The following is a 26,500-nucleotide window of genomic DNA, read 5'->3' as shown; positions in this document are numbered from 1 at the left end:
CGCCCAAGAGGCCCCGGCAGCCCATAAAGTGCTTCGATCCAGGGGGTCACTCGGCCCTGATCAACCGTCTGGGTGAATAGGAGACCAGCCAGTGGCGGGTCCAGCCCACAGAGTGACAAGAGGCTGGGCTGTCAGCTCCAGCAACAGACCCTCAGCCCCTAACCAAGTCTGAAAGGTAAATTTGGGCAAATGACTCCAAAACAGTTTCCTTTCCACAACACAAAGCTCTGAAACACAAAGCCTGGCTTCAGGAGAAGAAACAGCTTTTCTTTGGCAGGAGGCAGTCCTTCTCGGTCCCAACAGGTAAACTATGGTTGGATAACTTTCTCCCATCTGGTTAGGTTGGAGAAGGAAGTTTCCACCAACAGGCAGCCTATTTGTTGAAAACTTCCCCACTACTTCTTGGGGAAACAGTCCCTGGGCTCTATGAGCGGCCTGGGTGCCAGGCACAGCTTTTGTCACTCCATCATCTTCAAGTTCCCAAGTTTCCAATTCTCCAAGAGGGGACTCTGAGGGGACCCTGGGGCCCATTTGTAGCCCTGCTAACCAAACCATTTTCTTTGGAGCTTTAATTCTATTCTGAGTTGTCTCATTTTCTTCCCCCTAAATCCCACTGGAGCCATCCCCTCCTCTCCATCCCCTCTCCTCAGTTCATCTTCCACCTGGATCCTGCAGCAGGATCCTAGCAGGTCTCCTGGCCTTAGCACATGGCCACACCTCAGCTTCAGATTCCTTGCAACTCCCACCATCACCAGGTTAACCTCCTGCAGCTCTGCCCAGATGCAGTGCCTGTCACCTCTTTTCCTGCCTTACCCACTGCCCTTCCTCCCGAGGGATAGAGAGCCCTGTCCTTGCCAGGCCTTGGGCAGCAGGATGTACCCAGCCCCCCTCCCTATCTTTGTACTTGCCTCTCTGCTGGGGTGGGTGCCAGTGGACCCTTGTGAGCTCCTGTGCCAGGCACTTACATCTGCCATGTCCCCCATTCCTATCAGGAGCTCTTGTTTGACAAACTAGGAAACAGGCTCAGCAAGGTGAGGTAACTTGTCCAGCACCACACAGCAAGTCAGGTATGGAGTCAGAACTTGCACACGGGTCTGTCTAATGCCAAGGGTCACAGTCTTTCACCCACACAGACGGCCCTGCCCCCCTCACTTGGCCAGCATCTCCCCTTCCGCACCCACTGCTGAAGTCTCCCTTCCTGCTGTAGCTTTCCCTGCTCTCCCCTCCCCTCCATCCCACAGCCGCCCGTGGGTGTCCGTGCTGGCGTAGTCACACAGGCTGCAATTCCTCTCTTGTGTTTCTAGGCCGGGAGCCCCTGGGGGCCAGATCTGGGTTGGGCTTCTGTGGGTCACTGGAGGGCATGTTGAGTGAGAGAGGAGAGAGAGCCGGGGTGGGGGCTGCAAGCGCCTGGGCGGGACACCACCTGGAGCAGGCTGGCCTCCCCTCGCCCCTCATTACCCGAGATGTAAACACACGGGAGGAAGTTTAGAGAAGCAGCAGCCCGTGGCAGGATGATTTATGGGGACCCATGGAAAGGGCCGAGCCTGTGGCTGCACACCACAGGGGGCTCCACACCTGAGAGCCAGGAGGGGCAGCAGGCAGGGACCATCCCCACGCTGGCTGTGTGCAGGGCACTGCCCCAGTGAGGTAGGACCTGTGGCGGTCCTCAGTTTCTCCTTTTGTGCAGTTAGGGCCTCGACTGCTCTTTGAAGGTCATGCCTGCTCTGCTGTTCTCTGAGTCCACAGGGGTGTGTGTGTGTGTGTGTGTATGTGTGTGTTGGGGTGGAGATTGGATAAACAAGGGAGTGGAGTGCAGGGCCACCAGGATTGGAAGGACAGTTATGATGGGCAGGTGCACGGAAGAGCTGGGCATGGCCCGAAGCAGGGCACAGAAGGGGCCTTCAGTATGTGATGGACGCAGAGCCTTGTGGGTGCCACCATGTAGGGGGAGGGGGTACAGGACAGTGGCCATGGCCTTCTGGGCCTCAGTGTTCCCTGAAGTTTGAACTAAAGACCAGAGCCCCTCCAGAGTTCCAGCCCTTCCTGCCCTGAAGCTCTCCAGCTTCGCTGTCTCCTGGCACGGCCAGGCCCTCTCCCTGGTGCAGGGTGGTCAGCGTCTCTGTAGGAGGCCAGGAACCCGTCTGATTAGAGGTAGAAGATGCCCCATGAGAAATGGGAGGCAGGGTCCCTCAGTGAACAAAAGCACAGACGGATTCAGGCAGAGGAGGATTCGAATCCTTGCCCCTCATACTTGTTTTGAGACTCAGAAGGTAGATGAGATGGTGCTTGTAAAGTAGTAAACCAGCATCAGACCACTGGTGACCCTCAGTAACAGTTGTCCCCAGTGTTGGTGGCCAGACTGTGAGCCTTTGACTCTCAAGAGTTTAGTCTAAGAAGCGCCCCCACACAGCGGTAGCTGCTCACAGGCCTTCAGCGCATCTGAGACTCACAGCCTTAAGTGAGCCTGGGCGGGGCTGCACAACATCCCCTGTCCACCCCGTTGCATAGGAGTGCGTTGGCCACAGACTGACGCCCAGCCCTGAGTGAAGTGCTCACGGGGACCAGAGCAGGAAGAATCTCAGATCATGGCCAGGCAAGGACAGCTGCACACTATGCTGCAGCTAAAAGAGCCCTGAAGCCACAGTCCGTCTGCCTGTGCTGCCTACGAAGGAATTCGGTCAGTGAGGGCTGGGGGTTGGGGCCCTGGGGGCCATAAGTGATCCTGGAGGCCGAAGGGAGGTGAAGGGACAGAGAAAACCACGTGGCCCAAGGCATGGAGGCTGCCATGGACCTGAGATACCAGGATGCTGAACTGCAGGCAAACCTATTACTTTTTTTAAAAATTTTTCAATTACAGTTGCCATTTGATATTACTTTATATTAGTTTCAGGTATACCGCATAGTGGTTGGACAATTATATGATTCATGCAGTGATCCCTCAATAATTCTAGTACCCACCTGGCACCATCATAGTTATTACAATGTTATAGACTACATTCCCTATGCTGCGCTTTACACCCCCTGACTGTTTTGTAGCTACCAATTTGTACCTCTTAATCCCTTCACCTTTTTCACCCAACCTACCCACCCACCTCCCATCTGGCAACCCTCAGTTTGTTCTCCATATCTATGAGTCTGTTTCTAATTTGTTTGTTTGTTTATTGTGTTTTTTAGATTCCCCATATAAGTGAAATCACATGGTATTTGTCTTTCTCTGTCTGACTTATTTCACTTAACATAATGCCGTCTAGGTCCATCCGTGTTGTTGTAAATGGTAGGATTTTATTCTTTTTTATGGCTGAGTAATATTCCATTGTATATATGCACCACCTCTTCTTTATCCACGTGGGTTGCTTCCACATCTTGACTATCATAAATAATGCTGCAGTGAACATGGTATACATGTATCTTTTAGAACTAGTGTTTTGAATTTCTTCAGATATATACCCAGAATTGGAATTGCGGGGTCATCAGGTAGTTCTATTTTTAATTTTTTGAGGAGCCTCTATACTGTTTTCCACAGTGGCTGCACCAGTCTGCACCAACAGTGCACGAGGATTCCCTTTTCTCCATACCCTCGCCAACATTTGTGATTTGTTGATTTATTGACAGATATGAGGTGATTTGCCATTGTGGTTTTAATTTTCATTTAATTTTCATTTAATTTTTATTTCTCTGACAATTAGTGATATTGAGCATCTTTTCATATGGCCATCTGTATATCCTCTTCAGAAAAGTCTTTGTTCAGTCCTTTGCCCATTTTTTAATTGGATTGTTTGGGATTTTTGATGTTGAGTTGTATGAGTTCTTTACAAATTTTGGATATTAACCCCTTATCAGATGTATCACTGGCAAATATGTTCTCCCATTCAGTGTGTCATATTAACCCCTTATCAGATGTATCACTGGCAAATATGTTCTCCCGTTCAGTGTGTCGTCTTTTCGTTTTGTTGATGGTTTCCTTTGCTGTGCAAAACCTTTTTAGTTCGATATAGTCCCATTTGTTCGTTCTTTCTTTTGTTTTCCTTGCCTGAGGAGATATATCAGAAAAAAATATTACTAAGAGAAATGTCAGAGTTTCCTGCCTATGTTTTCTTCTAGAGTTTTATAGTCACTTTAGATCTTTGCCTGCGTCTGGCTTGCTTGGTCCAGAGAGGCTGAGGCCCAGGCTGGAACCACAGTGAGGTCTCCTCAGCAGGATCACACTGAGAACTATACCCCCAGGCAGCAGGGCCACCCAGCACCCAGGCCCTGTGTCCCAGGCTCCGTCTCCCCCTTGTCTCCTCAGAGCCCAGTCAGAAGCCACCTAAGGCACAGCCCAGCAGCCCCTTATGTTAGCAAAAAAGCCAAAGCCTCGAGACTCCCAGAACCCAGCCCTGGATGGCTCTTGGAGACCCTCTGGTACCAAGATTGGCCACCTGCTCCAGGAAACCCTATGGAGGGGCCTCAGGGGATAGACGGCTGACACTGTCTCAAGCACCAGCCCTGCTTTTCTGTGCTTTATACTTTGGGCTTCTGCCTAAGATCTCACTTCTGGCTTCTGCTGCTAGAAAACATTTTCAAGTCCATGGGTCATTCCTGTTCTTTCATTGTACACATAGAGAAACTGAGGCCTGGAGGACAGGACTTGCCCATAGTCACACAGCAAGCAGGAACATAGGACAGTCTGGAACAGGGCTTCTGCCTTCCCCTCGGGCAGAAGGCCCCTCCCCACTCAAGAGGCCCGGTCAGCTTAGAGTAGACTGGGCCCCTCGGTGCCAGCCCTCTGCAGAGCCTGGGAACACTCAGTGTTTGGTTTGGCTTTGAGGCCACTTTGCCATGAGACACTTTTCCCAGCATGGGTTGGGGGGGGGGAATCTGGGCTGGGGGAAAAAGTTTTGTGAGCAGGGGGAGGTGGGGCATTTGGAGGGGCTTTCTGCTCCTGCCTGCTGCCTCCCCCCATTTCCCTGGGACTCCTTCCAAGCAATAAACCCTACTCAGGCTCCAAGCGGGAAGAGGGAGCTGGTTGCATCTTTGGTTTTCAAAGTGTAAAAGCAAATGCCTTTGGGCATCTTGTGAGACATGGTTTTCATAATTCCTACTTGATCTTCTTTCTGACAGCCTGTGGGGCTGGCTGTGGTCAGCCTGGGACCCCTGCTCTGGGCACCCCAGAAGGCACCTCCGGCTCCTCCCCTGAGGCCAGCCCTCCTCACCTTTCTGCTGCTCATACTGAAAGGACGGGGCAGCAGCTAGAAAGAACTTCTGTCTTATGTGCAGGGATGGGGGTCTGTTTATTAGAAAAGAAAGGGAGAGAAGGGGCTGAGGCAGTAACCCTGCTGGGTGCGGGTTTTCCAGGTCTCAGCAGGAAGCAGCAGGCTTCACCCTGGGCCCTCCATCACACACTCACCCACACAGTGAGTTCAGCACCCAGACCCAGTCAGGATGGGGAGCCAGACTGCCCAGGACACATCTGTGTCCTAACCTCCTTCAGGCTCAGTTTCCTCATCTTGGAAATACGAATAATAATAGATGGCGCATGCTCAGCACCAAGCACAGTGTCTGCAGGCACGCAGGAAGTTTTCCATAAATGGAGGATGTTATTAGTGGGGGAGACACATGCAAACATAGTAATGATAATAAAAATAACCAACACCGTGTGGCACCGTGTACCTGGCATTCATAGCTCTTTACAGAAACTCATTCAAACCTCGTGTGCCCAAATAAGAGGTGCCCGTGACATAATGTGATCAGTGAGAAATGTACAAGGCTTTATGGGAGCCTGAATTCTCCCAGGCATTGGGGGATGCAGGACAGAGGCCTCTAGGTGAGGGGACATGGAGTCAGCTCTCAATGGTGAACAGGAAACTGCCCACAGGACAGTAGATGTGACTAGAGAGGGTTGGTGTGTCCTGGGAGAACCAAGAAGGATGAGGTCAGCTGGCCTCAGACCGTGGCTGCTCTCTAATGGCCTGAGACATGGGATGGGAGGCATACAGGCTTATAAGGGACACTCAAAGCCACCTGGTCTGCCTCCTCCCTCCCGTTCCACACGCATACTCTATCCAGGAGCATGTTCCCTCTGTCCCCTGTGTGTGACAAGAGTTTGCTCCCTCCTCTCCTGATAGGTCCTCAGGGACTTCTAAAGACAGAGGACCATAGACTCCAGGTTGAGAAGACTCTCCTGCAGGGACTCATCAGGTCCTTGTGGTCAGAGCATTACCAATGGCGGAAAAGAGAGGGAGGGGCAATGCAGTGAGTGAGGACTTGGCTTTGACCATGTCTCTGGACCCCAGAGCAGAGGTCCCAGCCCATGTGGAGGCAGGCCCCCCACCCCCCCTCCCAGGCTGAGGCTGAACCAGGCTGTGTGAGAGGCATCCAGTCACATGGCTGTGGGGCTGGGCTGTGGCAGCTGATAGATCTCATCCAAGTGATTATGGCTAATTGTTGGGACCTTGTATCCAGCACATGGAAACTCCCAGAAGACTCAGGGAGTGAGCAGCCTGTCTGGGAAGGAGAGTGATCCCCAGATAGTGGAGCAGTGTCTCACATGGAAGAGGCTCCCACAGTGCAGGCACCAGATGGGGCGAGCTTCCTGCCCACCCAGCAAACGCCAGTGAGCACCTACTGTGTGCCCCCTGCACTGTGCCCTGGAGCAAAGTACTTAACCCCTTTGGGCCTTGGTTTCTTCATAAGTAAAATGAAGATAACAGTCAAACCTCCTCGTGGTGTCATGAATAGAGTTGCTGCATACTAGGTGCTTTACACAGAGCTGGCACGGGCCCTACTCTGTGTTCTGTGAGTACCTCTCAGTCCTGCTGGGAACAGCCTCAGCCATGTGCCAGCTGGACTTGCTGCCTCCATGAGTCACCTCTTTAGGAAGGCCTTCTGGCCCTGCACTGGAGTGGGGCCCCTCTCTGCCCCCCCACCCCTGGGTTTCCCCTCCCATCCTTACCCCTCTGGTGTTATGGGGCTTGCTGGATCCTCTGCCTGCATGTCCATCTGCCTCCCTCTGCCCAGGGCTCCACAGGGCCAGTGTGCCCATAGCTTCTAGGGTTTATCCCAGTGCCTTCTCCCCCAGGGACCTTTGTTCAGTCTCTGTCATTGCCCCTTCCTTCCCAGCCCCTGTCCTTCTCTTTGTTCATAATGTCCTCCTGGGACTTGAGCTGGCGGTGTGGTCCTGCGCCCTGCCTGCCCCGTCCTTGCCACCTTCCGCTTCTCGTTGGCACCAGTCCCGCTGCACTTAATCTCCTTTCCTCCCATCTCCCTCTGTCTCCCGGTCTGTCTCTTTCCCTCTCTTTCACGTACGCTTTATTGAGCCAAGATCCTTAACCATTACCTCCAAAACTGCATTCTATTTTTATAAGTTCATGAAGGACTGTGCCTTTCTCTAAAACTCCCTGTGGCTGAGTTGACCTCAGGGATCCTGCTCCCTGGAGGTGCTGCCTCCACTTCTTTGGTGACCCGGTCACCGTGTAGCCTCCCTGAGCCTGTTTCCTCATCTGGTGAAGGGGTGATGCGAGCCACTGTGAGGGTCCGTTCAGAGGACCAGAAAGACTCTCAATAAATGGGCCCTGGGATAGCGAGATGGGGGAGGGGTTGTTTGTGTGTTTTGTTTTCTGCTTATTTCAGACAGGGGAGGGGAGGGCAATAGGAGGGCCGGGGCGTCTGTGTACATAGGTGTGGGGGCTGATGGCCTCACTGTGACCTCAGATGGCTCCCTCTATAATGCTTTAATTCTTTCTGCCTTGGACCCAGTTCTCTTGAGTGGTCACACTTGAGCCCTGTGGCCCCCAGTGCCCAGCCTGCCCCCTGGAGCCTGGTATAGGAGAGTGAGTGTGGCATCAGGGGCTCAGCCAGCCTGCTCTGTGGCTCTGGGCTGCTCACTTTCCCTCTCTGAGCCCCCTGTTTTCTTCTCCATTTTATGAGAAAAAATAGATCAGATAAAGTCAGATCTGAACCCTAAGGCCACAGCCCAGGATGGGGCTACTGAGCAGTCACTCAGAGTTTCATGTGCTTTCTCCTTCCAGCACCACCGCCTCGCCACCCCCGCTGCCCCTCCAGCCCACACACAGCTCCGGGACTGCCGGGTCCCCCTTCCAGCTCTCCAGCCAGCTCCAGCAGCAGGAAGAGCCGGGGTCCGCCACCAGCTCAGCGCCTGCCCGCTCGCCACCGGCCCTGGGCCTCCTCCCTGCCGTCGTCGCGGCCAGCTTCGCAGCCCCCTTCCTGCTGCACACCCCCGGGCCCTCCTGACCTCGACTGCCCATGCAGAGAAGCCAGAGAAACCGTAGGAGGGTCTGTGGCCACACCGCACTGCCCCTGCCACCACCCCAGGGGTGCCTGACACCTCGGGGGCAGTCCAGACGGGATCCGTTAGAACACTAGAGCTTTATTGTACCCGAGTTACATCTTCTTTTTTGTAGAAGGATCTTAATTTCCCATAGTGCTATGGGGCTCTTTTGTAAAATACGTGTCCATATTAAAAAAGAAAAATGTATTTATTCCATCGATAAAACTATTTTTATGTGACCTATGTTAATAACCCCTTAATTAGCCCCAACGCCAACCCAGGAGGTGAACCCAGGCTGCCAGGACATCTGCAACCTCATGCGGACCGTGGCTGTGGACTGGCTTGCTCCTAGACCAGCAGAAGCCTCCAGTGTCTGGGTTTGGCTTCTCCCACCATGGGGACCTCAGAGGGAGGGGCAAGCAGACAGGCTTAGCTTTTGTGAAGCTGGATTTGGGAGCCAGAGATGTGAATGCTGACGGTCCTTCCCTCCCCTGGATACATCCTAGGGCTGGAAAGATACTTTTGGAAAGAGAATGCTGCTATTTTGTAAACCCTGGGTGTCTGTGAACCAGCCTCCGGAGCTCTTGGTAAGTGTTTTGACCAAAGCACTGGGTGGAGGAGGAATGTTGGTGCTGAGGGAGGTGGTTTCCCAGCCCCATGTGCCTGATGATTAAAGTGAGATCCAAAGAGAGGAATGTGGTTGCCCAAGGTCACACAGCAAGTGAAAGATCCGGGATATGAATCCAGACCTCTCTGTCCTGATAGCATTAATCCAGCTTGGGTTACAGGAGATGCTACTAAAGTCACGGCCAAATGGAATGAGCTGCGTAAAAGACAGAAATGGGCACAGAAGGGCAGTTTTAGGGACAGGGGCTCTAGGAGTCACATGGTAATAATAATCGTAATGAGAGCCACCATTTGTCCAAAGCCTGCTCTGTGGCAGGCACTTTGCACACTCACTTTATCACTGATCCTCACCCCAGTTCTATGAGATGTAATTATCCCATTTCACAGATGAGGAAACTGAGTCCCCAAAAGAGGTAAAGGGACTTGCTCAAGGTCACCCAACCAGGACGGGCCCCAGATCAATGTGATTCAAAAACCATGCTTATCCCCTGGTTCATATTCTGCCGTGTTCTCTCTACATAGGAAAGCTAGGGAGGCAGGTCTCACCCAGATGAGCCAGCACAAGCTTCTTACTCCTGCCAAAGAGACTGTTTGGCCATAGTTACTCATGTTGGTCACTCTTGCCAAAGGGCTCTTTGTGTGTGCCACGCGTCCCGTGCCCCGACTTGTCTTATCTTGAAGCCAATGAGAGGCTTTTCTGCCAAATCAGAGGCTAGGGAGCGGGGGGCAGCTGTGGGAATCGAGGGGAAGCAGGCAGGCAGCCAAATGGGGCAGTCAGGCCACTGTAACTAAGAGAGGCGGGCCTAGCTCCTCTGCCCACAGGGCAGTGGCCAAGAAGACAGAGGACCCAGTTTGGCTGCCTTCCAACCCTAAACCCTCATTGGGCCGGTGGCTCATCAATTACAGGATCCTGGAACCCAAAAGCAGAAAGAACCCCTCATTTGACAGATAATAACAACTGTAAGAGTAATAAGGCCCGGGGTGGAGGGGGTACATTTCCTGATACTGCACAGCTGGATGTCTGCTGACACCCAGCCCAGTGCTCTCCAGCGCCACCCTACCATGTGTTTCCCTGGCAGGCCTGGTAGTGACTGACTAACCCCAGTACCATTGTGCCCAGCTGGGCAGCTATCTCCCTTCTGAGGTAGTAGAATTCAGGGCAGTTCATTGGATGGTCAGAGGTCCCACTTGGCATCTTGGCAGGCAGCTGAATTCTTTTCAGCTCAGCTCTGGATGGATATGTTTGAGCTTGAGACCTGGCAGGAGCCCTGAGTTCTACTTCAGAGGGTCCAGCCAGCCCCATGGGCACCATGCTATAAACTGAACTTGACCTCAGCCAGGGTTTATCCTTGGCAGAAATGTGACTTCCTTTTTCTGAGAGGGAAGGGGCTTAGCTGACTTATAAAGCAGGCTCAGAGGCCTGGGGGACATCAAACACATCGTGCGGAGCACTATTTGGATGAGATAAGTGTAAAGGAATTAGAAACACACAGGCCAGATTTCCCTCTGTTCAGGGCAGAGTGTGGCATGCGATGTATTGAGATGGAACTTGAGGTTAATTTAAGATGAAGCATTTGGGTAAACAGTCCAGGCACCTGACTGCGTGCCCAGATCTATGCCAGGCACAGGGCCAGAGGTAAATTAATGCAGTGTGTGGTTATCAAGCACACGCAGTGCCAGTCTCCGTGTCCGGCCCAAATCTCACCACCTTTCCTGACCTAGAGGAACTCAGCATGGAGAGGGACACGCAGCACAGTCCTGGACTCCTAGAAGGAACCTGGAGTTTACCCTGTCCAGTCCCCTAACCAGGCAGATCCAGCACTAGTCTCCGCCAGATCTCTCCTCTGGGCAGCTCGAGTGATTCCAAACTCTCCCTCAAATAAGCACTCAAGCATTTAAAGAAAGACGGATGGGCTAACTGGTTAGGTGGACATGTGCCGACGGGACTGCCAGAGCCAGTGTAGGTCAGACATCTGCAGCCTAAGAGCACTCATCTCTGAGGACCACCCACTGGCGAGGGTTTGAAATGAACTGAACTTGCTGTTTATATCCCAGAAGGCCTGAGGCACATTTATGGAAATTGAATGGCTGGGGCGCATGAATTCTCTCATGCTGGGCCGGAGAGCTTCATTCCATCAGCAGCCAATCATGCACTTGGAAATGATCTAGCCACCACTGCTGACATTTTTTCCAGCATGTTCTATGTGCTTAGCCTCATAAAATACCCCTGTTGTTCTGAGAGCATCATGTACACTTCTTAGGGCTTTCACATTTGACCTTGAAGTAGGCATAGAAGATGGATGGACCGAGACCCAGTAGGTTAAGTGGCCTGCCTAAGGTTAGGCAACAGGTTAGTGGTGGCCCTAGATCCACTGTCTCTCAGGACACCTGACTGAATGACAGGAGCTTTCTGGGGCTGGTCGGCACAGCCACTTCTAGTCTTTCTCCTCCAGGCTGTCCTGACACACCAGCAGCCAGGTGAAAGCAGGGACCGTGAAGGTGTGTGAGTCGGGCTACAAAGAGCTGCACAGGGCTGTGGAGGGCCCCTCCACCTCTGAGATTCAAAGATCTGGAGTCTAGGAGCATGGAAACTTGTACTGACCAGCAAGTTTGCCTTTGCCCTGAAAGGCCATTTGCCTCATGTTGGATGCTCTGTCATTTACCTCCTGGCCTCAACCAACTTGGGCAAACCTAGAGGCTTAGGACCCTGTCCTACCTGCTCAGTCTCTAGGCCGGAGCCATTGCCACAACAGATCCCAAGGAAAGGTCCTCCACCAAAAGGAAAGCTTACGAAAAACACTGAAGGACAAGAGAAGTTCTACCTGGGAATCGCAGCTTTGATAGTATCCTGCGCGCAGAGAACAGAACTGGAGCTGGTGATAGTGTTTCAGTGGCCATGGGATAAGAACCAAAGTCCTCAGCCCGGTATTCTAGACTCCATGATCTGGCCCTGCTGACCTTGCCAGCATATCTCATCTGTCCCACTCTGTGCCTGACCAGACTGAACCATATTTTTCATTTCTAGAATAAATAGGATGTTTCACACATGCCACTTGCTAGGCCTGGAGACTCCCTTCTCTTACCCCTAACTGCTCATTTTTTGAGGATCAGCTCAGATGGCACCTCCTCCAGGAAGCCCCCTGTGGTTCCTTTGTGCTTTCTTAGCATCTATCACAACACCCACTGAGAATGTCTAATTGCACGTCTGCTCTCCTCCCGGCCTGTGAGCTCCTCGGTGGCAAGAGTCATATGAGCCCATATTTGTATCTTCATCTGACACAAAGATGGGACTCAACAGCTCTGTAGAAATGGAAGGAGAGAGAAAGGAAGGAAAGAAGGAGAGACACAGACGTTAGTTTTGCTGGTGGAATAGTTTCTACAAAGCCAAAGTTGTCTGAGGATGGACAGGTGCCCCTGCAGGCGGTGAGTTTCCTGTCAGGAGAGGTGTGTGATCAGGGGCAGTAGGCACGTTGGCTGGAGAGAGATGGTAGAGAATTGAAGTCTTGGCAAGGGACTGGGGTAGATGACATCGAGAGTCCCTCCCGGCTGTGTAATGCTCAGGTTCTTTGAACATTGTTATTTTTCTAAAAATCCATCTAAGCAGCCAAAAAAATCACCTGGCTGGCTGTCTAAACCAATAAGGTTCAAGAATCAGTCCAACCGCACACCACAGTTCAACGGCCCAGCCGGGCCTGACGTGAATTGGCAGGCTGGCCGGCTGCCCTGGGTTGGGGGGCTTCAGGCTGTGGGCAGAGCTGGACTGGAACCCAGGGCCCTGGCCCCAACCCTGAGCTCAGTGCTTCCTTGCCCCCGACCCTTGGGGAGGGAAGTGAGGGGTCCTGAGCCCACTGAGCCTTACCTGGCCGTGTCCCAGGAGCATCAGCACACCCTCAGCTTCCCTCACCCTTTCTCTGACTGTGGCTCTCCCTTTCCAGAGATACTCTGAAGAGTCCTTCACTTTGCTGGGTGACCTTGGGCAAGTCCCTGCCCCTCTCCGAGCATCCATTTCCTCGTCTGTCAAACGGAGGCCTTGTTTCCTTTCTGGAGGGACGGGCAAATGCTGTGTGCAATCCATGAAGATGAGGCTCCGCCTCTCCCCAGGATCAGTGCTCAGCTTTCCTCCCAGGACCCACAGGCAGGCCCCCACAGGATTGGGAGCCTGTGGCAGGCAGGAGAGGTGACAGAGTAGCACACTTCAAAGGGCCCCTCCATCCCAAACCCCACTAGAGGGAAAGTGTGCTTTGAATGGGACCTTAGTCTAAGAAGTTTCCGGTGGGGCTTGCAGACATCTTGGGCCCCCATAGCTGGGGTGGCAGGGCCTGGCTCTTGGCCAAGGGAGATTCTGGCCCAGAACAGAGGAAGCCAGAGCCCCTGCCCCATTCCTGGGCCTCCAAGAGATCGCAGAAGGTCCTCACCAGACTCTCACTGTGTGACACACGCTTCAGATCTTAATGTATTTGAAAGTATTCATGATGCTGTTCTTTCAATCACCTCTTCCCCTCACCTCTGTGAATTATCATGAAGAGTTCTTTAAGAATATAATAGAAGACAAAGAAAGATGCTATTAATGTTATTTTGCCAAAAATATTTTTGTAGCATAATATATTAATAAAAGACATTATGAATTCAACAGGATGGCGTCTCTGTGTGCTGACGGCTCCCCTCCTGCAAATATTTGGGGAAATTACTTTTGTTGGGGGGGCCAAGACCTGAGGCAGTGGCGTGGAGAAGCTGGGACGGGCCCGTTTTCCATGCAAAAATTCAGGCAGGTTCTGGGAGGGTGGTTTGGGCAGCAGTCCAATGGATCAAGAGGCCTCATGCCCAGTGGGGTCCAAGTACCTCTCTCCAGCCAGAATGAGCTGCCACCAGCCCTGGGAAGAGGTGGATCCCCTGAGCCACAGACCTCAAACCTGGGGTTCACCCTCAGGGCCTCCCTTTCTCTTACTCCCTCACTCCCCAGGACCTTCTGATTCTTCCTCACCCTTTCTCCTCTCCCCACTGCTCCAGCCCAGCCCAGACCTCCTCACCTTCCTCTGAACCACTGCCACCTACAGCTATGTCTCCTCTGGTCCACTCTCCCCCCTGCGGCCTAAGTGAGTTCCATAAACCGCAAAAATGATCACGTACTTCCCCTGCTTTTCAAACACTAATGAGGGGGCACCAGCATCTCTGATGGTTGCCTTCCATGGGACTTGGGGGAGCAGGGACAGGTCACCGGGAAGCTTGGAGTGGGAGAGGTGACTGCCTTCTGAAACCCCAGAGCCTTCGCCAGAGGCAGGTTTTTGGCCTCAGTCAGTGAGCTCTTGCTGGCTCCTTCTAAGAGTAACGTGGGCTGCGTGTGGTGGGCCCAATCCTCAGATAAAGGTAATAATGCAACATTTATTGAGCATTCATTATGTACGACAAGGTTCTAAGCATTTATAAGTCTTAAATCATTTCATTCTCACACCTACTCCTGCTATATCTATTTTACAGATAAAGTAACTGAGACACAGGGACCTTAAGTAACTTGACCAGATCACACAGCTTGTAAATGCTGGAGCCATGACTGGAATCTAAGTAGTTATGCTCCAAACCCATTTTCTTAACTTTAACTCAGCAATGCTGTGCTGTCCTATGTAGGCTGTGGCTGGTGAGGGCAGGGAAGCATCCAAATCCCCATTTCACAGGCCAGGTGGTCAGGACCCATCCCAGGCCCAAGGCAACGGAGGTCTTGAAGCCTGCCACCCAGACCTCTGTCCCACCCACCGACTCTTGACGAGGGAACTGCAGGGAGCCCAGCCATGATGGTCTCAGGGTTGACATCAGTGGTGTGAGGATTCCTGCTGTGGCCCGTGACCCCTGTGTTCTCTGGGATGACTCTCCAACTAACAGCCATCCAGCCAGGGCAGAAAGGGCAGATTTTCACAGCCAGGTTCACATGGGGTGAAGCAGAGGTGTTGAATTCAACGACAGGACAAGAAGATCACAAGAGTATAAGTCCCAGGGGATCATGAGCTCTGAGAGGGCTTGGACCCCAGCCACGGAGCTGGGGGTCCAAAATGATCTTACTCAGGTATGTTGAAACAGAAACGCCCTGGCCATCTGAGCTGCAGGTGGACAGAGATAACAAGCTAATACCTGCCAGCCTTGGGCTGCCATGAGCTAAGGGATACAGGAGCTCCAGAGCTTACTGAGTCTGCAGGAAGACCTCTCCCCCCTCTTCACTACCTTCCACGGCTGCCAAGGCAGAGGGAACACCCTGGCCTGGCTGAGTGGCAGGATCCAGGCTGGGGCAGGCTGGGCGGGGTGAGGGTGGGGGGCCTCCAGCTGCTGCTCAGGGCAGCCAGCAAGCCAGCCAGACGGGGCTGGCCACTGTTACAGCATCATAAAAAGAAATTATTTTCAGAAAATATTCATAATACCCTGTTTTATGTCAGTTCTGGGCTTGCAAAATAGTGCCTATGTTTTCTTTCTTTGTATTTTCCATTTCTTCCTCCCCGATCAGTCACAAAAGAGGAATGATAAAATTTCCAACCTGAAGACACAAGCCCCCAGGCTAGGACTGGAGACTCCCAGGTTTCCCCTCCCCGTTCTCACCACCCACCTCCCCTTCCCTGAGACTCTGGAAGGGTGGGAGGGGCTGAGAGGAAGGCAGCACAGAGGTTGGGGAGCAGGGTGCAGGAGGAGATAAACGGAAGAGAAAGAAAAATACACACAAAGATGGAGTGGGGACCCAGAGAAGGAGAGCAGAGTCAACAGAGAGGCGAAGACGGAGAGACAGACAGACTGTCCTAGAGAGATGAAGAGAATGAAGGAGAGCAGCCAGGGGAGGCCTAAGGGGAGAGAGAAAAGCACAGATGAGAGGGGTCAAGGTGGAGGGTCAGGACCAAGGGCAGTGAGAACACAGCAGTGTCTGTCGAGAGCAAGGGCCCAGCATGAATTCACCGGGCAGGTCGGGGCTTGTGCTGAGGGGCCAGGGTGGATGGGCCGCTAGAGACAGGTCTGGGAGCAAGCAGTGTCCTCTTCCCAGGGATTCTTGAAAACATACGTTGCTTCCGAGGCCTGCCTGGCTCCCCAAATTCGGTAAAGCAGCCCCTCGCCCTTCACCCCCCACAAAGGTTCCCCAAGCTCAGCCAGGTCATAGGCTGGTGGTCAGGGGGCCTCGGCCTCACTTTCCTTATCTCTATAATGGGGATGATAGAGATACTTCTGGTGAAGCTGCAATAGATTTTGACGAGACAGTGAATGTAAAACTCCCTGGAAAGCAAGGCCCAACACACGTGCTGTGGTGGCTGCGCAGGCGAGGCCATGGGAACCAGCGTGCTGGGGGCCGGCGAGTGTCTCCGCCTGGCCGGGCGCAGCCTTCGAGGCCAGGGTGAGGCGCTGGAGCGGCGGGCAGGGGCAGGCCTGGACCTCCGCGCCGTGCACAAGCCGAAGTTGGTGCCTTACTGGGAGGCAATGGGAGCCCCTTAGGCCATCTGGGTGACCTGAGTATGTCACTGGAGTTCTCCTTTCCTCTGTCGCCTTGGGATTACATGAAGTGGCCCATGCTTGGTGCTGAGAGCAGTGTCCACAGCCCAGAAATTAGACGATGCTGGAGTTGTGGGATCTGATGGGCCTGTGATTCCTCAGATCACCCCAGCTGCCCTGTGGAAGAGCGTTAGGGGTGGGTGCGTCCTGGCCTAAGACAGGAAGGGAGGAGGTGCCCAGGACTGAGGCTGGCTCTGGGGGGCTTCTTTTCACACTTTGGAGTCTGTGTTGAGAGGTTGGGGTGGGGGGATGTACCCACTGTCTCACAGGGATCTGAGCAGTGTGTCCTCGGGGACCTGACCAAGGAGACTTCACTGACTCTGACCTGCAGGGTGCAGGGAATGTGGCAGTGGGAGGCCGGGCTCTGACAGTGGGCCAGGGTCAGGTGTGAGGGCTGTGACCTGCAGTGAGGCGCTGGGACCTAGCCCTGCAGGTGGCAGGGACCCACCGGCAGCTTTAGAACCAAGTGCCATGATGGAGTGTAAAGCCCGATGTGAGAGCCCGTCTCTTCCTCCCACGGAGCCTCAGTGTTCCCATCAGGAGAACGGGAAAGCATAGTCTGACCCCACCGAGTACCATGAGGACATAGGGTAAGGAAGGAGGGTGTGCCTGTGCTCCGTGTCCTCCGCAACTGTGATGATGACGATGTAGATGATGAAGAAGCCCAGCCCCTCCCCCCCATGCCATGCCTGGTCCCAGCGACAGGACATGTGAAGTCACATGGTCCCCGGACTTTCCCGGCGATGCCGGTTGGGAATGGCAGGCCTGGCCAGCACCGGGAGTGCCCTGACAACAAAGTTCTCCTCCCCATCCCCTCTTGGGCACCCACCTGAGCCAAACCCAAAAGCACACACACCAGAACCCCCCCCACACACACGCACACTCCACCTCAGCAGTTTAGACATGAGGGAGCCATCTGGCAGCTGCCACCAGGGGGTAGTGCTGCTCAGGCTGTGACGTGGGGCTCTAAACAGGTGACTCGAAGGAGAGAGGCTCACTGTGGGAGCTGGAAAGGACCTGACTGGCCTTTGGGCTCCACCCTTCAGGGAACAGATAGGGGACCACCAAAGGCAAACTGCCCGAGGCATCTTGGTACGCATGAGGCAGAGGCAGAGCCCTGGTTTCCTGACTCGCAGGCCCCTCTTCTGGCCTCACTCACTGCAGCTCACCCGGACGCAGGGCATCAGGCCAGAGAGTCCAGGTCACCATAGCTTCCAAAACCGTCCCTTCCCCAAACCTGAGTGGGCAGGGGCCAAGCCCTGTGCTCAGAACTGGGCAGATGTAGATTTGTTTTTAAAAAATTCATTCATTCGCCCTGTTGGCATGGCTCAGTAGTTGAGCATCGACCTAAGATCCAGGAGATAGAGGTTCGATTCCCGGTCAGGGCACATGCCCAGGTTGCGGGCTCAATCCCAGTGGGGAGCATGTAGGAGGCAGCCAATCAATGACTCTCTCGTCATTGATGTTTCTATCTCTCTCTCTCCCTCTCCCTTCCTTTCTCTGAAATCAATAAAGACTTTTAATTCATTCAGTCAACAAAAATTGCTGTGCCCTGCACTGAGCTCCCAACTAGAGAACTGAGTCCTCCCTTTCTCCCTGAGCCTATGGCTTCGTGGGGCAGGCGGGCACCAGGCAGCAGCAATGCAGTCAGTGTGTGAGGGTTCCTGCAAGGGCCGGGCTTCCTTGAGTAGCTAGAGTTGATACTGAAAGCACATTTGCCTCCCTCTTCCCTTCCCTTCCCTTCCCTTCCCTTCCCTTCCCTTCCCTTCCCTTCCCTTCCCTTCCCTTCCCTTCCCTTCCCTTCCCTTCCCTTCCCTTCCCTTCCCTTCCCTTCCCTTCCCTTCCCTTCCCTTCCCTTCCCTTCCCTTCCCTTGATCCTACTGCTCAGGCCCATCTCTCCAGCCACCTGTCCCCTTCAATCACCAAAAACCCATGCTCCAGCCACACAGAGCTACTCAGACCCCCAATTTACTGCCTCCAGCTATCAGCCCCCACTACCGCCTCCAGAGCCAATTGCCCCTTCTTCCTATTTTTACCTGAAAATTCTCTTTCTATTCTCCAAGGCCTAGTTTAATTCTCCTTCCTCATAGATGTCACCCTGGTCCCCCAGCCTCACACACTACACCCCTCCTGAAGCCCATACACTTCACATGTGAGCAGCCTTAGATTATGGTTTCCTCCCATCTCGTGTGTGTAACCTGCTGTTGAGTTGCTTCTGACTCCTGGAGACCCTCTGAATGAGTGATGTCCACCGTGTCCTGTCCTCAGCAGCCCTGTCCAGCACTGTAGACTCATGCCTGTGGCTTCTTCTGTAGAGTCAGTCGGTCTCACGTTTGGTCTTCCTCTCCCCCTGCTGCCTTCTGCTTGCCCCAGCATCATTGTCTCCCCCAGAGAACCCTGCCTTCTCAGGACGCCCCCAAAGCAGGGCACCTTCAGTTTTGCCCACTTTGCCTCCAGCGATGCTTCGGGCTTAATTTGCTCGAGGACCCACTCATTCCTCTTTCTGGGGGCCCAGGGTATCTGTAGAGGTCTCCTCCACTCCAACTCCATATTTCAAATGAATCAATTTTTTAATCAGCCTTCTTCACTGTCCAGTTTTCACATCCATACATAGTAATTGGTAATACAAGGGTGTTGTATGTCTTATCACCCTTTAAAAAAAAAAGCAAAAAAGCAAAAGCCCATGTCTTAAAGATGAGACCAGGTCTTACTCACCTTTGCATCCCCTGAATGAACAGAGTCTTTAAAAGACAGGACATGTGACTAATATCTAGTCCATTAACTTTGTGTCTGGAGACTAAGCATTGTCCAACATTAGCATGAAATTGTCTTCCTCTGGGTACAGCACAGGACTGAGCTTTCCCTTTTATATGCATAGTTTCTATGAGAAAACCTCCAAATCCATGTTTTTCAGCTGGGATAGGACCACCACCACAGGGTGCTTTGGAAATCTGAAGGTGGGGGTAGCTTTCATACATTTGTTGGGAAGGGGCACAAGCATGGGTGAGGGATGTAAAGAGTCCCACACGAAGAATTAGCCTCCATCCTGCACAATTTTTGCATGTCTTCCCAGACTTTCATGAGGGGAGAAAAACATTTATAATTATCTGAGCCTAGAACCATTTTATGTAAACACAAAGGTTTGGGGGGTTTTTGCAAAGTTTCAGTACACACCACATCTTACAGGAATGCAATTGCCATGTTCATTGGAAGAAGAATGTACTTTGTTTTGTGCCAGACTTTACCAAGAGCTGTTCACTACTCTGAGAGCCACCTTACAAACAACACCACTTATGTATTTGAGGCATCAGAGCAACATGCCTGTACCCCTCAGTATTTTCACTGTTACATTCATGGTGATTCAACAGATAAGTGCCAGCTTTTCACTGCTGGGTTATGTTGGTCATCACTGTTCTACTCAAGCTTTGTCATGCAAAATTGAATATTGTTTTATCAACAACTACTTTCCTTTTCTTTCTCTTTTTCCTTATAGTTAGGGCATTAAATTAACTTTTTAAATCATATATGTGGGTATGTTATAGTATCCATAAATTTCATTTCAACACAGAAAGGGGCATTATAAAATATTTGTAAGAAAATGGGACAATGAACCTGAAAGGGTTGAGAGCCCCTGCTCTACATGTTTTTCTCAATTACGGGAAATGAAAAGTCCTGAGATGTTGTACCAGCCCCTATGATCTGGAACAAAAGATCCTTTTATCCTGTTTTCTATCCCAGCCTTTTCTGCATGATTTTCTAAAAGAGAGGAGCACCTGGCAAGGGATAGGGAGGTCATGTGATCTATCGCAAAGAGCAGCCGGTCTAAGCCCAAGACTCTCTTTGACTACATACTGGTTATCTTTCCTTGGGCATGTCACTTAACCCTCAGTCTTATCTGCCTCACCTGGGAAATGGGGATGCGGATAACTGCCTTTATGGGTTGTAATGGTGATTAATGGATCGAAAGTGCTTCATATCTAAGTGCTGCACATCATTGTTGTTGTTGAAAGAATAAATAAGCATGTGCCTTGAATTCTCACAGTCCCCCATCTTTCACTCAGGGACCCCAAACAGTAGAAGTGGAAGATTAGGTCTAACTCAAGCCCCAAGCTGGGTTACAGTCCTGCTTTGCCGCTGACTTTGGGAATAGCCCTAGGCCAATGACAATTCCTTTCTGAAATTCAGTTTCCCATCTGAAAAAAATGTGGGAATTAAAACAGATGATCTTTATTAAGAGCCCTCTAGCTTTGACAGGCTGGAATGTCAAGGTCCTTCTCTGCCCTCCACCCTCTTAACTCAGCTTCTTCCTCCGAAAAGCTAGTTTGCATCAGATGCTAAAGCTCACCAACCTGCAGCCACCTGGAGCCCGGCAGCCTGACTGTCTTTTAGAGGGGCCACCTGACTTCTCCAGGACGTGGTGAGAAGCTCTAGCTTCATGGCAGAAGCTCTCCGAACACATTCCAGCAGAGCCCGTCTTTAAACAGCAGCCCAAAGGCACACCCAGGTTATGCGGCTGGTTGCAGCCTGGAGAACAGGCTCAGGGGGTGTTTGGAATGGGAGGCAGGAGGGGCAGCCTTGGAGGCTGTGGGATGTGGACAGGATGGGTAAGAGGGAGCCACCAGGAAGATTTTCCTAAAGAGGTGGGTAAGCACTTCTGGCAGCTATGTAAATGTCAGATAGGAAGGACTCAGACGTGCTAGGGGCTAGGCAAAGGACACTAACTAGGAGGTGGTCTTAGGGAACATGGGCTGAGGGAAATAAGTGGTCTGGAGCAGGACTTGGAAATCCAGACCCCGTGGATTTTAGATTTGATCAATGACTGTTGCTAAAAAGTCTTTTATTCAAGAAGATGGAAAGAATCTTGTCTCTCTGGGATACTGAGGCTCCCAAAGAATGCAGGAGATGGTAGCTGGGCCAGGGAATTCAGGAGGCACGAAGGGCTGAGCCAGCTCTCACAGTGGGCCTGGGCGTGTCTGCCAGAGCAGGAAAGAGCAACAAACAGGCAGGACGGATCCGAATCAGGCATGAAGCCCTGGCTGAAGGGCCATTCATCTCTACACTGGTCCTCGATGCCCTCATGGGCTGCCTGTTAGTGGATGTGCAGGGTGCCAGCTCAGACCCTAGTTAAGGCTAATGATCCACCAGCCCTCAAGCCGTCCTGGTCCCATGCTTCCCAGGGACTCTGGCCAATGAGAAGAGGTGCTTGCCTGCTGTGGTTTATGCTCCATGAGGCCACTCCCTCCTTCCCAGAGACAGCTGCCCAGCCTGCTGCTCTGGCTCCAATATAGTGTTTCCCTTTCAGCTTTTGAATTTCAAAGCAAACCTGAGGCTGACTGCAAACAGATGGATGGGGTCATAAAAATCCCCCAAGCAGGGAGCAAAGAGGCTCATGGTTGTAAAAGAGAGGCTCCTTTGGAAGGAAGAAGCATTCCTGCACCCATGCTGGGCTTCTGCCTCTCTGGGCACTTCCTTGCTCTTTGCCGCAAATACACCAAACATGCTGCCTTCGCCTTCTCCTATCCAAATTCTACCTGGCTTTCAAGGCTCAGCACCAGCCCCAGGTTTTCCAGGCAGCCTCTCCCAGGCCTTACAGCTTCCCGCACAACCAGCCACCAGACTGCTCTCACCTTTGAGCTCCTGGGGAACTAATTTCCCGGCCCCCTTTCCTGGGTTTACCACATAGATCTTGGCATTGCTGGCAATTTTTCTACCTATCTCTTAATATAGATTCTAGGCTTCAGACCAGAAAACCCCTTCCCCTTCATGACTAATGCAGTGTTGGACAGCAGGTAGACGCTGAATCGAGGCTAACTGATGCTCTCATGAAAATGCAACTTTATAGCTTAAGGAATAGTAGACGGGGAACGGATGAGTCCGTATTACAAGCAGCTGCCGTGGGGACTGGTTATTATGCAACACGGGAAGTGTCATTCTTCGGAGCAGTGGGGGATCCATTTCCAGGGTTCGCGCGGAACAGGAAGTGACTTCACCCAAGGGGATGCTCCGTGAGGTCCATAGAGGGAAGACGCCATCTTGGCCGAGGAAGCAGAGAGACGGGGCAAAGAGCAGGTCGGGGGAGTAAGTGAGTGGCAGACCCCGTGCAGGCTTCGGAATCAGATAGAGGCGGGTCGAATCCCAGTTCCGCCATTTACAAGTTATTTGACCCTGTGCACGAGACCAGCCTCTCCGAGTCTCGGTTTTGTTACCTCTAAAAGGGAATGACAGTCACAGCTATCCTGCAGGCTTGCTGCGGGTTGTGAACGAGATAGTGATGCTCAGGATGCGCTAAGTGTTATTATCGCAAAGAGCGCTGCAGGCACAGCGCATGGTGGGAGGGAGCCGCCGCTGGATTAGCAGGAACAGGGCACCGGCCTGGGCCCCTCAGGAGCGCGCAGGCCGCTGCTCCCACTCACTGCGGGCTTGCTGTGCGCCGCCCGACCCGTCAGCAACAGCTCGGTCTTCACAGCACCCTCCAGACTAAAGGCCACCGCCCCTGCTTTCCTGAGGGAACTGCGATCCAAGGCATCAGACGATGGGCCCGTGGTCGCCAGCCAGTACCAAGCTCCAGAACCTACACACTTAACCACTTTCCTATACTTAAGGTAAAAGCTGAGCGTTTGGGACAAAGGAACTAAAGTGTAACACAATGTTACTTGGAAACTTTCCTGGTGTCTGCGAGTCATAACGGAGGCCCCCAAAGCTAAAGACAGTGCGTCCTGATTCAGGAGAAGGAGGCCAGGCCACCCGGCCGCGTTCGCGGGGGAGAGCGGAGCGGCTCGGCCCCGTGCCCCGCCCTCACCCACCCCGCCCGGGCGCCCTGAGGCGGGGCGCGAGGCCACGGGGAGTGGACTGTGCAGCAGGAGCGCTGGGAGAGCCGGAAGATGCCGCCACGGAGGGCTTTGCCGCATTAGGGAGACAGACCAGTAGCTCTGGGAAAAACAACAAAAAGCCCACTTAAGTTCTCAACCAGAGAAAGAGCCAGCATTTGGACAGCTGCTACCGCGAGAGCACCCCGTCCTTTCCTTCGTCTCACCTCCCCACCCAGCCCTGCAGGAGTCCTTAGCAGCCTCCAGCAGGCGAAGAGGTGATAGGGCTTATCCTGAGCTGGGGACGGGAAACCAACACTTTGAATTTGATGAGATTGGTTTTGATCAGATGAGAGGTTTTAATACATGAAACGGAGACTCTTTTAATTCCTGACAGTGACGGGGAAAGCTATTGGATCTACACAGGAGGTCACTCAGGGATGGGAGAGGGGGGCGATATAGTCCCCTACGGGAGTGGTTGGGGGGGAAATTAAAGTTGTGTCTTCTTTGAACCCCACTGAATCCAACCAGATCCATCAGAAGGTTACATTTGGAAAGCAGGCCCGTGGAGTCAGCCACACAAGCAGCATCGGCAGGACAAGGTGAACACGAACCCAAAGCAGACCGTCAGGAAGGCTCTGCCCTCGCCACCCTGGTCATCGTTCTCACCAGTTCGTTTGTGAGGAGCATGGGGGACCCATCTCAGAAGTCACTGACACGGGGCTTCAGAGCCATTCAATCTATTTATGATGGGCTAACAACAGAGTAAGCTGTACATAATTTTCATTCCAGGGTTTCGCTCAAACACTTCCAAATCAACATCCAAGATTTTGTTCTGTGGACGTGCCTGAGCTGGATAGACCATTAGTGTCCGGATTCTGGAGCCTGCAGAGAACCGAGTTGTCACATGGAAAAGGCCAGTATCAGCCATCCATCGGCCTCCACTCTCTTAGGACCCCTGTTTTCCTGGTGTTCCCATGCAGGGTGCTGGCCCTGAGAAGTCAGTGCTGCTGGCCCTGTTTTACAGACACAGACCCTAAGGTTTGGAAAGACGAAGGGCCTTTCCTGAGACCTCACAGCTAGGAAGTGGGTGCAAGAATAAGAATTAGATCCATAAGACTCTAAATCTGTGCTTTTTCAACTACTCTAAGCCAGAGTCTGCCCCAGCCCCCTCCCCTGCCTTTCAGAGCCTAGAACTCCGCCCTGTCCAGGTCTAATCACTCCCAGGCCCCGGCCTGACTCCATGTTTCAGAGAAGCCTCCCAGATAGCCGGGCAGATTCCTCCTCCTGAGACCCCCCCATCACACTACGCTACCTGCCCACCTCTGGCTCACATCAGTCTGACTTATAGAATCACATTTGTAGGCAGCCAGATTTTTTTTTAATGGCTTTCTCAGTCCACGGCCTCTTCTCTGTCCACACATACTCTCTTGGTGACCTCAGCCACTCACATGGCTCTCAGTACTCTGTGATGAGTCCCAAAGTAACACACCAGCCCAGCCTCTACCCTGACATCCGGCTGCTACCAGGACCTCTGCACTTGGATGTCAGAAAGCACCTCCAGGTTACCATACTCAACAGCCCAGTCCCCCAGAGCAGACACCACAGAGTCCATCTTGACTGTTGGCCGCCCATCTCCTACATCCTTCCTCTCCTGTCACTTCTGCCACCTGAATACACACAAACATGAGCTACTCTGTAAAATCACGTGATCCTTTTAAATGTAAACGAGATCACAGCAGTCCCCCCCTTCTCAGGACCCCCAGCGCTTTCCTACCAGATTTAGAATGAAGTCACTACTGCCAACCAGGACTCTCCCATCCCATCCCATCCCATCCCATCCCATCCCATCCCATCCCACCCCACCCCACCCCACCCTAGTACCTCTAATGCCATTCCCCACCCTCCTCTTGCTTACTCTATGCCACTTGTATTGGTCTCATTATTCCTTGAACATCCTTAGGGTTGTTAAGCGTTAGGACTTCGCACTGTCCGTTCCTCTGGCCAGAATGCTCTTCCCCTAGATTTTGCTGACTTCTCACTCTCTTCACATCTCTCCTTAAATGTCACCTTCCCTCGCCATCCCATATGAACTATTGTCCCAGGACTCTTTCTACCCCTTATCCTGTGTTAGTTTTCCTCGTATCACTATTGACTACCTGACATTATGTCACAGATTTCTTTACGTGCCCCCGAAGTCTGCGCTCACCAACGGCACTAGCACCAGAACGTAAGCTCCGGTGGCTCATGCCTTCGCTGCACACACGCTGGCTGCGCCACCTCCACTGACTGGCTCAGAGCCCGCTCTCAAAAAATATTTGTGGTGTGAATGTTGAAAAGTTCTGTTTGTGGTGAAATTAGGGTTACGTATTTTAACAAGATGTGCGTAATTACAGGCAATCTGCAGGCCTGGCCCCCAGGCCCCAGCTCAGGGACTGACCCATTGGCCAGATCTCAGAGGAGCTCTGTGTCAGTCCCTAGCTAGGCCCTGAGTACCCGCAGATAAGTAATACATGCTCCTCGGAATATGACTGGGAATCCAAAGTAAAGGACTTTCTTTCTAGCCCTCAGATGAAAGCTCCCTCAGCTTCCGGCTGCCACACTTGCATACACACCTACCCCCATCCTCTCCTTATCCCTCCTGCTCCACTTGAGACTCTGCCTCCCCCCATCCAAGCCATTTCTACACTTGGACTTCAGAGCCGCTCCCCTCCCACCTTCCAGAAATTCCCTTTTCTTTTCTCTCTGTAGTTCTTTCTCAGGAAGATCATGAGCATCAATGTTCAAGCTTGTTTAAATCGTTTGCATCTTAAAAATAAAGTCCTCTCTTTGACCCAACATCACCTTCCAGCTAAGTTCCCTTCTCCCTTTATGTTGTAGTCAGATTTCTTAGCTAGTAACAGAAACCAGCTCTTGCTGATTTAAAAAAATTTTTTTAAATAAAAATATTTTTTTTAAAAAAAGTAGTACTGATGAAACGAATATTAAAACATATGTCCACAAAATAACCTGTACACAAATGTTCATAGTAGCCTTATTTGTAGTAGCCAAAAAGTGGACACAACTTTAATAGTCACCAAGTGAGTAGCTGAGCACATGGTGGTATATTGAGTAAAGCAGAATACTACTCACTACTCAGCCGCAGAAAGGAATGAGCTACTGATAAACATTCATCAACACTGATAAGTATGAAAAATATTAAGCTGAAGGAAAGAAGCCAGACACAAAAATATTGATTGAATTTATATAAAATTCTAGAACAGATAAAACTAATCTATAGACATAGAAA

The 26,500-nt window shown here is 52.2% G+C and overlaps 1 protein-coding gene across 1 annotated transcript in view; it reads left to right on the top strand.

Moving 5' to 3' along the window:
• TRABD2B (TraB domain containing 2B) overlaps positions 1-8,891 on the top strand; it is a 190,083-nt gene extending 181,192 nt beyond the window's left edge. The window contains exon 7 of the mRNA XM_016199303.2: positions 8,007-8,891. Coding sequence (XP_016054789.2) covers positions 8,007-8,229 — 223 coding nt within the window. The 3' untranslated portion in view covers positions 8,230-8,891. The remainder of the gene's footprint in view (positions 1-8,006) is intronic.
• The last annotated feature ends 17,609 nt before the right edge of the window (positions 8,892-26,500 follow it).

Source organism: Miniopterus natalensis, chromosome 9, assembly GCF_054644295.1.
Source record: "Miniopterus natalensis isolate mMinNat1 chromosome 9, mMinNat1.hap1, whole genome shotgun sequence".
NCBI lineage: Eukaryota > Metazoa > Chordata > Mammalia > Chiroptera > Miniopteridae > Miniopterus > Miniopterus natalensis.
This window is presented reverse-complemented; position numbering and strand designations above follow the sequence as displayed.